This window comes from Loxodonta africana, chromosome 5, assembly GCF_030014295.1.
Source record: "Loxodonta africana isolate mLoxAfr1 chromosome 5, mLoxAfr1.hap2, whole genome shotgun sequence".
NCBI classification, from domain to species: Eukaryota; Metazoa; Chordata; class Mammalia; order Proboscidea; family Elephantidae; genus Loxodonta; species Loxodonta africana.
The window spans coordinates 114,453,494-114,466,433 of NC_087346.1; the positions used below are offsets into that span (position 1 = coordinate 114,453,494).

General features: G+C 39.9%; 1 protein-coding gene and 1 pseudogene across 1 annotated transcript in view; both read right to left on the reverse strand.

The window, feature by feature from the left end:
• GRXCR1 (glutaredoxin and cysteine rich domain containing 1) overlaps positions 1-12,940 on the reverse strand; it is a 162,160-nt gene that overhangs the window by 5,975 nt on the left and 143,245 nt on the right. Inside the window, exon 3 of the mRNA XM_003411324.3 lies at positions 12,027-12,092. Coding sequence (XP_003411372.3) covers positions 12,027-12,092 — 66 coding nt within the window. The remainder of the gene's footprint in view (positions 1-12,026; positions 12,093-12,940) is intronic.
• Positions 1,696-3,816, reverse strand: LOC100665798 (SNW domain-containing protein 1-like; annotated as a pseudogene).

Sequence of the window (12,940 nt, forward strand, 5' to 3'; positions counted from 1 at the left end):
ATGCAAGGCAGTGGGTATGCAGTAGTGACCCAGTAACTTCCCTGTCCTTTCAATAGTAGCTTCGAACCCATCCTTGAGACTTTGAATAGGTTCACTCCATGCTTGCAGTCATCTGATTGGAGCATATAAGAATCCCGAGTATCTGACAAACAAGCAAGAGGACATGGAGACAAGGGTAGAGTTCATAAATCACGGTCAGATAGATGTTCTTTATAGCACAAACTCACGTACCAGGAATATAGAGTTTATCCTCAGTTATTTAATGTAGAAATAAGATCAGGAGTCTTCAGGCTCTTCTTCAAGGTCAGGAAATGAATGCACTTCTTATTTTTAACTTTAGATTATCTAATTCTATTCCAGTAGAATTTAAAAAGTTTCAAGTATTCTACCAAAGAGGAAGCATCTTATTTGAGTCTCTGTGGTCATAAACCTCATCATCCAGACTGTCTATGAAGCAGATTTATCTATGTAAACATTGTCAGAGAATGCATATTTGTTATATAATCTTCACTGGTTGATTCACTTTTATATGTATATTTTATTTTAAACTGTACTTTCCTAGGCTAAGTTCTCTAAAGGAACAAAACCAGTGAAGTGTATATAAATATATATAGAGAGAGATTTATCTCAAGTAAATGGCCCATGCAGTGTGAGGGCTGGCAAGTCCCAAATCCGTGGGTCAGGCGTTAGGCTGGAGGCTTCTCGTGACTCACAGGTTACAGGAGCTGGAGAATTCCAGGATCTGTAGGTCAGGTGGCAGACTGCTGGCTCAAGTCCCAGGAACCCAAAGTCATAGAATGAAGAGTTAGATAAAGGATCTAGAGAGAGCTTTGACAGAACATCAATATATATTGGATACAGGCCACAGTCTCAAGGAAACTGATTGCCCTTCAACTGATTGGTTTCTCACACCAGATCACAAAATGGAGAATGACTGCATAATATCTGCCAAACCACTGAGAATCATGGCCTATCCAAGTTGACACATGTGTTAGTTACCTAGTATTACCATAACAGAAATGCCACAAGTGGATGGCTTTAACAAACACAAATTCTTTCTTTCACAGTCTAGTAAGCTAGAAGTTCAATTTCAGAGTGCCAGCTCCAGGGGAAAGCTTTCTCTCTCTCTGCCAGATCTGAAGGAAGGTCCTTGTCATCAATCCTCCCCTGATCTAGGAGCTTCTCGGTTCAGGGATGCTGGGTCCAAGGGACACACTGTGCTCCTGGCACTACTTTCTTGGTGGCATGATGTCCTTCTGTGTTTCTGCTCATTTGTCTTAAAAGAGATTGATTCAAGATACAACCTAATCTTATAGGTTGAGTCCTGCCTCATTAACATAACTTCCTCTAATCCTGCCTCATTAACATCATAGAGGTAGGATTTACAACACATAGGAAAATCACATGAGATGACAAAATGGTGGACAATCGCACAATACTGGAAATCATGGCCTAGCTGAGTCAACAAACATATTTTGAGGACACAGTTCAATCCATAACAACACATAACTTTAACAATCACAGTCAACCACTTGTCAACTTGGCATCTGTACATATGTCCTGTCATAAAAAGTAACACTGGGATCTGGCACCCAGATTTAGTTTTTATCCTTACCATTTACAAAGTATTCCCCTAGGTGACTTGGATCATTAAGGTTATGGGTAATAATTCATTCACCTTGAGGAGAGGTATATCTACTCCTTTCTCCTCTTCTTGCCTTCTTGTTCATCTTCCTTGGGGCAGCTGCTATCCTCAGGTCTTTTAGAATCACTGTGATGTTTGGCTTCTTGCAAAAACTTGTCCAAATCAGAAGGATTTTCCTCAAACTGAACAAGTCCTTCTCTGCCTTTTTGCCTATGGTCTGAACCAGGAAGCCCCTTGTTGGGAACAAATCTGTTGGCCTTGATTTTGGCTTCTAGGTCATCCCCTTACATGTCCTTATCCAAATGTTCACTGGGACTGTAAATACTCTGGGCTATATCTTGATCACCTCCTCAGGCTCAATCATAAACACTGTAAATTTTATTTCCTTTGTCTGCAAAACCACTGTCCATACCCTTGGATAGGTTGAATAGCCTTCAGTCAAGCTGAACTTGATTGGAAGTCCAAGGATTGCGCACACCAAGAGCAATGACTTCACTGATACCTTGATTTTCCTTTTTCTGCCATTTTGGCCTCTTCTTAGGTGCTGTCCTGGAAATACTCCAGTCATGCTGTCTCTCTTTCCTCCTATCATGCCAAATCTCACCCCTTTCATGAGCCATCTCTGCATCCTCTTTTTCTCCATGGGCTTTGATCTCAGCTCTCTTCTCTCTGAGTTTCTAGGCCATTTCTCAAAGTTTCGCTTTATGTTTCTTTTTTATTTTTGAGCCGTCTTCCTCTCTACTTGAGCACAAAATTCCACAGCTTTATGAGCCTTTCCATCAGCAATGTAGAAGGCATCAGCGAGTTTGGCAAAATTTTCATTGATGTGAAGCATCTGCAGTCCTCTTCCATCAGCAGCCAGATGGCTGTCTAATGGAATTGTGTAACCCTCTGTGTTTTTCCAGTTTGAAATACAACGAGGAATCTTCCACTCTTGTTGTTCCTTCATTATCACCTTTTGGCTAGGAGAGTGCATGACAGGTGCAAGAAGAGAAGGTGGTCCCCAGGGAATTTTCTTATTCATCTTGAACCTTGGAGGTTCCATTGGATCTTTCTGCATTACTCCCATGCAAATAATCCTCTGTTCAGCCCCAGAGTTGAAAGCCACTCCTTATTGAGACTGTGTGTACAGAATGTACTGAGCAGGAGCCGGTTTACCAGCAGCTTGAACTGGCATGGACGCAGAGACTTTCTGCAATACAGATTTTTCTAAGGCTACCCTTGCCTTTTGTGTTATCTCTTTAATGGCTTCTTCATCAGGGCTTTGCTGGTCTGGGTAGTTGGCATTCATCACTTCCTTGGGAACCAGGTCAGTACACTTGCTATAAATCATCTTGTCTTTTGACTGTCCTTGTTGAGCAACTGCATCGTGTTTTAGTCATCTAGTGCTGCCATAACAGAGATAACACAAGTGGATGGCTTTAACAAAGAGAAATTTATTTTCTCACAGTCTAGTAGGTTACAAGCCCAAATTCAGGGCGTTGGCTTCAGGGGAAGTCTTTCTCTCTCAGTCGGCTCTGGAGGAAGGTCCTTGTCCTCAATCTTCCCATGGTTGAGGAGCTTCTCAGGCTCAAGGACCCCATGTCCAAAGGATGCGCTCAGCTTCTGGTGCTGCTTTCTTGGTGGTATGAGGTTCCCAACTCTCTGCTTGCTTCCCTTTCTTTTATCTCTTGAGAGATAAAAGGTGATGTAGGCCACACCCCAGGGAAACTCTCTTTACCTTGGATCAGGAGGAGACCTGATTAAGGGTGGTGTTACAATCCCACCCTAATCTTCTTAACATAAAATTACAATCACAAGGTGGAGGACAGCCACATATGGCCTAACCAAGTTGATACACAGATTTTTGGGGGGACATAATTCAATACATGACACATCGTATTTAATTTTTCCTCCTGCATCCACCTGAATGGCCAGTGCACTGGGAATCTTTTTTCTTCACCCCATATCCAGTGGATACTGGGCCACATGGACCTCTGGAAAAGTACCACTCTCTCCAAAATCTCTAAGGATCGAGGTATCCAGCCCTTCCGATACCCATAAGGAGGAGGTTCTCTTCTGAAGGAGACCAGTGAGGTCTGCTGTGATCTCTGGAAACTTGTCTTTTCTTCAGCTTCAAGCCATTCTTGAGATAGCCAGGTTGGTGCAGGTAAAAAGCTGGCACACACCATCTTCCGCTTAGATGAGATTTATTTGGGCAGAAGATTCAAGAATCGGTAGCATCTAAGTTAAAACGGAAAAGTAGTGGGCAGGATGCTGATTCACGTCCTAAAAACCAGAGGTCAGAGTTGGATACAGAATCCAGAGAGAGCTTTGCCAGAATATCCATGCATATTGGATATAGGCCACACCCCCAAGGAAACTGATTGGCCTTCAAATGTTCGGCTTTCAACTGATTAATTGCTGTTATGGATTGACTTGTGTCCCCAAAAAATGTTTGTCAACTTGGCTAGGCCATGGTTCCCAGTATTGTGTGATTTTCCATCATTTTGTCGTCTGATGTGATTTTCCTATGTGTTGTAAATCCTGCCTGTATGATGTTAATGAGGCAGGATTAGAGGCAGTTATATTAATGAGCCAGAACTCAATCTATGAGTTTGGGTTGTGTCTTAAGTCAATCTCTTTTGAGATATAAAAAAGAGAAGAGAGCAGAGAGACTAGGGGATGTCATACCAAAAAAGAAGAGCAGGAGCATGCATTCTTTGGACTTTGGGTCCCTGTGTTGGGAAGCTCCTAGTCCATGGGAGGATTGATGACAAGAACCTTCCTCCAAAGCTGGCAGAGAGAGAAAGCCTTTCCCTGGAGGCGGCATCCTGAATTTGGACTTCTGCCTACAAGACTGTGAGAGAATAAACTTAGGTTTGTTGAAGCCATTCACTTGTGGTATTTCTGTTATAGAAGCACTAGATAACTGAGGCAGTGGCTCACATCGGATCTCTAAATTTAGGATAATTACATAATATCTTCCAAACCACTGAGAATCATGTCCTAGCCAAGTTGACACATAACCTTAACTGACACGTATACTCTATAAGTTAATGCAGAAAATTCCTATTTAATAAGTACCTACTAGACACATTTTTTGTCTGACCAAACCAGTAAGCAAATGAACTGAGTCTTTTTTGATAATCAGAGTTTCTAGCATTCTCAATTTGCAAATTTGGGAGAGAAGCCACTGAACACACACAGAGGAAATTTGCCGTGTATAATCCTGAATGTATAAGCCTGATTCTTGAACCGAATGTCATGGACTGCCATAAACCTGATGAAAAAGATGTTTATTGGATTGCAGAGAGAGGCATATTACATCGCCTAATTTCCCAAGCGACTAGTGAGTAGGTGGTGCTCTGTTGCTGTAGTCTCAAAACACGCTGTACCCACCCCTACATCCACACAGAGCTCTTGGGAGCCATCATCAAGAACTGAATCTTTTCCTGGGAGGACCAGGACAATCTGACAGCTTCCAGTGCCTTGTACAGAAAGCATAAGCCATTTCCGATATCCTCAGTGTGTAGATGAGGAGCTTTCTTCTGTTCTTCACGAACAACAAATAAATAGCCCTCAGGGGAGAACCAGGCTAAGCAATTGCTATAATTTTACAAGAAAATAAGTTTAGAAAATGGATACCATGTTGGGTATCTGTCTAGGAATGACAACAAAATGCTTGTTTATATTTTCCAGAAAAAAAATTGCAAGGTAAAAGCTTACTCAGAGCTTCTCTGCCAAAGGGGATCAGCTCTAAGCAAGCGCTTGCCTTAACAAGGTGTATGCTAATACATCTCAGGACTCCTTTGGCAATCTCTGCATGGACACAAGCAGGATCACCTAGCTATCTTGGTTACCATGTTTGGCAGAATTTTTAGAGACCTCTTGACTTTTAATTTTCATCCCATTTACTAACATATATACATGCATGCATACATACATATATTTTACAAAGAAATTATATTTTCATTCGTTTTTCTTACTCAAGCTTTCTTCTACATAGAATGATTTTTCTCTTCCCTTTGTTTTGCCTCCTCCAGAAAAACTTGGATGAAGGATGATTCATTTATCATTAAATATTTATTGAGTGCCTATCATGACGGATATCATGTATACACCAAGCCGTGTTCTAGGCACTTGAGGTAAGGATAAGTAAGCTAGAATCTGTGTCAACATGAAGCTCGCGTCTTACTGGAAGGGTGATTTGCCTGTGTTTACAGATGTTACTGATTGAATTGTGTCCCCCAAAAATATGTGTCATAAATCCTAACCCCTAGACTAGTGATGAAGCAATGGTGGCACAATGGTTAAGAGCTCAGGCTGCTAAGCAAAAGGTTGGCAGTTTGAATCCACCAGCCACCCCTTGGGAACCCTATGGAGTAGTTCTACTCTGTCCTATAGGGTCGCTGTGAGTCAAAATCAACTGATAGCAACAACAGGTTTTTGTTTTTCGTTTTTAATACTTGTGATGCATTCTTACTTGGGAATAGGGTTCTCTGTGTTACATTAACGAGGCCATATCAGTGTAGGGTGTGTCATAAGCCAATTACTTTTGAGATATAAAAAGAGCAACAAGGAAGCTCAAATAGAGAAAGATTTATGCAATGTGGAGATCACCAGAGATGCAAGAAAGGGAAGCTGAAAGAGACAAAACTTTTCCCCCAGTCGATAGAGAAAGCTTTCCCCTAGGCCCTGCACCCTAAATTTGAACTCTAGCCTTTTAAACTGTGAGAAAATGAATTTCTGTTCACTTGTGGTATTTCTGTTATAGCAGCACTAAAAAACTAAAACACCAGATGAGCACCAGTGGGGGTATCTCAGGAGCAGGACTTTAATTGGTTCAGCCAAGCCAAATCAAAAAACCCATTGCCCTCAAGTAGATTACAATCAATAGCGACCCTATAAAAAAAAAAAAAAAAACTAGTTTTTTTTTTTTTTTTTGACGGAGTAAAACTGCTTATACTGTTTCTAAGGAGTGGCTGGTGGGTTTGAACTGGCAACTTTTTGGTTAGCAGCCATAGCTCTTAACCACAGCACCACCAGGGCTGTTTAAGTCAGCCAGTGTCATGTTTCACTTGCTTCTGTTGCATTTGACCATCTACTCATGTTTGAGGCCACTGCCAACCTTCCTCAATAAATCAGGCCCACTCAGCCTCCCACATCAATTTTCACTAGGCAGGTGTATACTAGGATTCTTGGGCCAGAATATCTTTAAGTTCTTTTCTAGCCCAGTTTCTAATGCTCCAATCACAACTGCTAAGCATCTTTTGTCACTATCACATGGGATAACTGTTGAAAACTGAGGCCTGAATAATGAGAATTAGGGAGAATTATAGACAGCCATGAAACAATTAAATAACAGCAAACTAGAGCTTGGGAGGACCGATCTAGGAACACTCTAAATTTGTCACTAATTGCTCATTTCCAGGATAACCCACTAGTATCAGAGCTGCGTGTTAAAACTGGATGTGCCCTAGAATCTGATACTCAGCCTAGCCCCTAGCAAACTTCTAACCCTGGGCTTAGGCCTGCCACATACGGTCCCAGACACACACATGCCACTTGACTTGAGAGGCATAGCAGCATAGGTTCACGGCTAAGAGCGTGGTTTTTGAGTCAGACTGGCTGGAAGCACAAACTGAATATTATCTATCTCAAAGTTCTAGAACCAGTAACTTAATTTCTCTGTGCTCTTATTCCTTTGTTGGTAAAACAGAATAATAACAGAATCTGCCTTATTGGGAGATTTTAATGACTTAATACATATAAAGCACCAAGAACATTACTTGGTAAGTAGTAAGGGTTCATATGTTTCCTGACTCATGAGCATTTAACTTCTGCTCCATTCCCAAGGGTCACCAAGAAGAATGGAATGGATTTAGATATGAAACTTGCATCCCTTACCCATTTTGCTTGGTTCTCCCAACTGTTTCTCCAGGGCCATCCGCTTTATCTAGGTTAGTTTCCCTTAAACTGCAGAAACCTTTCAGTAAACAGAGTTCTGGGCTTTCTTGGACTGCTGCGAGTTCCCTACCAGTTTTATTATATGGGCAGAACAGCCCAACAGAGCTCCTATACCAGGGGAAGCTAGTCTCATAACATTCTTTTGAACACTAATAATACCCTTAAGTATTTGAGCCATGTTTACATCATCTGTAGAATTGAGACACACTTAATGAGAGAACAAAATCTGCTTTCCAAGGTTCTCTGAGTTTCTTAAAAAGCAGAGAAGAGAGAGAGACAATATTAACCTAGCACGGTGGTGTTAGTCGAGCTGTATAATTAAGGAATTATATTCTCTAAGGAATAAATGTCCATGAATAGCTAAACCAGTCTTTACAAAGAAGATTCATAAGGAAGATTCATTCTGTCAGACTCTAAAAGATGCTGCTAAGCCATAGAAATAAAAACGGTGTGATATTGGTCTAACAAGAAACAGATTAATGGAACTGACTAGAGCTCAGAGAAAGACTCAAGTATATATGAAGATTTAATAAAATGTAAAGTTGGCACAACAAACCAATAAGGAAAAAAATAGATTATTTAGTAGGTGGTGTTAGGAAACTAACTCACCATGTAGAAGAAAATGAAAATGGACTGTAGATAAATTAAAGACCTAGACGTGAAAAATTATAAAGTTAATAAAAAAAAATGTAGGATAATAACTTCGTGATCTTTAGATGGAAAGATACTTCCTAACAAAAAATTTAAAATACAAAATATAAGGAAACAAATGATAAATTTGATCCTATCATAATTGAAGATTTCTGTTGGATGAAGGACACCATGATTGAAGCTGAAAGAAGAGGAAAAATTATTGGAAATGTCTAAAACCAATGAGAAGTTAATATCTAAAATATACAAAGATCTTCTGCTAATCAACCAAAAACAAAAGATAATTTCAAGACATTTCATGACCAAAGTACATGAAGGTACAATTTACAGAAAAGGAAATGTAAATATGTAAGTAACATACAATAAAATGCCCAAACTCAGCAGTAATTAGAAAATGTAAATTAAAACAATAAGGTGATATCTCTTTATATCTATGATTCTGGCAAAAATAGGAAAATTGGATAATGTCAAATATTGGTGGGATTGTGTGAACAGAGGAAGGAAACTTCATTCTCCACCGGGGGGAGTGTTGATTGGTGCAGCCGTTCTGGGGAGACAACTGGCACTACTTGGAAAATTAATCTGTGATATAGCAATTTCTACCCTCAGTGGGAATCCATAAAGAAATACATTCAAAGTTGTGCCTGCCAACTATTTGTTGGAAGTAAGGACTTGAAGGCTACCTGGGTGTCTTTCACTGGAAAAGTTAATAGATGAAAAAATAGTGGATGGGCACCATGGAGCTGTACAATCCAAAGCAGTTGTCAATGCCACATGTGACTATTTAAATTTGAATGAATAAAATTAAAAATTTTGTTTTAGGTCACACTGCAATTGCGTTGTTAGTTGCAGTCAAGTTGTCTCTGACTCATGGTGACCTTATATATAATGGAGCAAATTTTAGCCTGGTTTTGCACCATCTCCCAGCACTATACCCCCCCCCCCAAAAAAAACCCAGTGTTGTCACTATATAGGACAATATTCTGTTGTGACCATCAGGTTTTTGGTGACTAATTTTCAGAAGTAGATTGCCAAGCCTTTCTTCCTTGTCTGTTTTAGTCTGGAAGTTCCACTGAAACCTGTCCACCATGGATGACCCTGCTTGGATTTGAAATACTGATAGAATAGCTTCCAGCATGATAGCAGCATGCAAGCCACCACAATATGACAAACTGACAGATGGGTGGTGGTCAGTCACACTAGCCACACTTCAAATGCTCAATAGGCATATGTAGCTAGTAGCCACTATTTTAGACAGTGCAGCTATGGAACACGTCCGTCATCACAGAAAATCCTATTAAACAGTGTTACTATTAAGAAATATGCGATAGTTAGAAGTAAGGCATTTAATGTTCCTATAGCAATATGGTTCTTAAAATATAGTGTTTAGTGAAAATAATTGAAAACAAAATTAAATATATTACATTTACCATTTACATAAATTAAAATTGTGTACATAGAAAACAATAATACATATTGTTGTTAGTTGCAGTCAAATTGATTCCAACTCATGGTAGCCCTATGTGTGTAAAATTGAACTGCTCCTTAGGGTTTTCAAGACTGTGACCTTTTGGAAGCAGAGCACCAGGCCTGTCATCTAAGGTGCCTCTAGGTGGTTTCAAATAATCAACCTTTTTGCTAATAGTCAAGCGCTTAACTGTTTGGACCACCCAGGCACTCCAATAATATAAATTAACCAAGTTATATCATTTAAAAAAATTATTAAACTAAATTATTTCAGAGTACCGGAGAAGAGTATGGAGACAAAAGGGAAGAAATAAAGCCATAAATATAGATTTTTAAGCTTAGAGAAATTTTAAAGACCATCAACTACACACTCTCATTTAACAGATGAGGAATTCAAGATGCTGAGAGTACAAGGAACGTGCCAAACTCACACAGCCACAACAAAGGTGAGAATGGAGCTAAGATCCTCTGATTGCCAAGTCATAATACTTCATTTTATCAACTTTAATTTTATTAACTGTGGAAAGCAAAGAAATTTAATCTACTCTTACACAAACAAGTTGACCCTTGAATATATTCTATGGCTTTAGGACTTAGAAATCAGATTGTGGTAAGTTCTTTTCATAAAACGCAGGTACCCTCCTCATGAACACTCTCTCTCTGGCTATTCAGTTCCCTCATTGGAACACAGTGTCTAAATGTGATGCTAATGCTTATGTTATGGAAAAAGCTAATTCACAACCTGTCTGAGTTATTACTATGTGCAAGCAGTACTTTGATAGGGCATCATGGTCACCCTTAGCAAAATGCCTATACATAGTAGGCACTCAATAAATACTTGTTGAATAAATACATTGTCATTCTGAGGAAGATCATAGTAGGAATAAATCATTCCTACAAAAAGGATTTGGGAGATGAGTCAAATATACAAAGAAAGGTAATACAAGAAAGACTTTGATGAGCGCCCAACAAAGAGAGAGTTACAGAAATTCAAAGGTAGGGGAGATCAGAAATGATATTGCAGATGGGCCTTGACTACGGTGAAGGGAATGAGAAATTGGAGCAATAGCATTCTAGGTGGACAGAACAGCTTGTGCAAATGAATGGTAGTAAGAGAGCACAAATAGTTCTTTGTTTTGACTTAACAAGAAAGCATGGTAGAGAATCAGAAATGAGGCTAGCAAACACTAGGGTTGGGAGGGAAAAAAAAGAAAAAAGAAAAACATTGCCATCAAGTCGATTTCGACTATAGCGACCCCATAGGGTTTCCAAGGCTGTACATTTCTACAGAAGCAGACAACCACATCTTTCTCCTGCGGAGCCACAGGTGGTTTTCAACCACCAACCTTTTGTTAGCAGTTGATCCCTTTAACCACTGCACCATCAGTTGCGTGTAAACATTGGGTGACCATATGACCTAGTTCATCTTGGGATGTCCTGGTTCACAATTACTGCCCCTGAATAATTATTAATGCACCCTTTTCACTCTCAAAGTGCCCCAGCTTTGACAATAAAGTATACAATCTCCCTGCATATAGGGAGAAACAGGCTCACAACAGTAGTTATCAGAGAGGTGAATAGGGCTTCCTCACTGTATATTTGTTAAACACATGATATACTTGAGTAAGTATTTCTCTGGTGCTGTAACTATGAGTGCAACCTATTGCGGTCGTGTCGGTTCAGACTTGTGGCAACCCCATGTGTTACAGAGTAGAACTGCTCCATAGGGTTTTCTTGGCTATAATCTTTACGGAAGCAGATCTCCAGGCTTTTCTTCCAAGGTGCTGCTAGGTGGGCACAAACTGACAATCTTCAGGTTAGTAGTTGAGTGTAAACTGTGGCATCACAGGTCCTAACTAGAAGTCTAGGAAGAAAAATTTAAATGTGCTCTTTTGGAGAAATAAAGTCATTTTCTTGTTATTGTTGTTGTTTTTTGTTTGCTTAATCTTTAGAAATGATGAGCTGGGCCACAGGAAAATAAAATGCTTTAAATAAAAAAGTTAAATGTGTTTCAAAACAATCGCCTGATTCTGAACAGCTCATCAATGTCTCTATTACCCTGAAGTATCAGGCTCCAAAGAAAGCCACCTGGAACGTTCACCCACTGGTGTGGAAGTGGTTAGAGGCTAACAGAAAAGCCACTCTAGCTGAAGCAAGCCGAATGGCAGGTGACAACAAATTAAAACTGCCACATGTATTCTGTTACATATTTGTTAGAACACGGAGGGAAATATTCAATTAGGAAAACCCAATTACAACCAGGATGGGTTTAACATTTTGATCATTAAAAATAACTTGCTAAAAGCACAGTTACCTCAATTTTGGTTAAGAGGTCTTGCAGTTCTCCTGATTCATTCATTGACAAAATTTTCTCAGCACCCTATTAACAAGAAAGGGTTGGGAGAAAAAAAAAATCCATTTTGTTAGTATTTGAGGAAATAAAGCTCTAGCCAGGAAAGCTTTTAGCACACAAAATACCAAACACAATACAAATCCAAGTAGATTTATGACCAAGAGATGAAAGAATAGAACAAACTTCTCTTTATGTTCACATATTCTTCCATCTAGTAAGGCTTACTGCAGGCAAGGGGAAGATACCTGCACGAGGTGAGAGCTGGGAACCAGTTATGGAAGGGCCCAGCCCACCCCTTGGTGTTGTTTAGGGGCCTTGGAGACAGCTCTGTCATTGGGAAAGGGAAGCCTGTAAGCAAATTCCAGCCTGGTTGTTTCTGTCCTGCTCCAAGTAGTCCTGGACATGGCCCTTCTTGGAGTAATGGAAGTGAAGATGAAGCAGCTAATTAACAATAATAGTTTGTTGCTGTTGTAAGGTGTGGTCAAGTTGATTTCCTGCTTACAGTGACCCATGTGACAGAACAGTAGTGCCCTGCAGGGTTTTTTAGGCTGTAATTTTTACAGGTGCAGATGGTCAGTTCTTTCTCCCCCACAGCCGCTGGGTGGGTTTTGAACTTCCAACCTTTCGGTTGTGCCACCAGGACTTCTTTAATAATCATAACAGACACTGACTAAGCACCTATTGTGAAGTAGGCACCAAACATCATCTCATTTGATGTGAAAGACTCTATTATTAGCAGATTAAATAACAATTCCAAGGTCACCCAGAGAGGAGGCAGAGTAGGAATTTGAACACAGACAAGGGACTTACTCTAAATTAATTACCATCAAGTTGACTCTAACTCACAGCAACCTCATTTGTGTCAGAGTAGAACT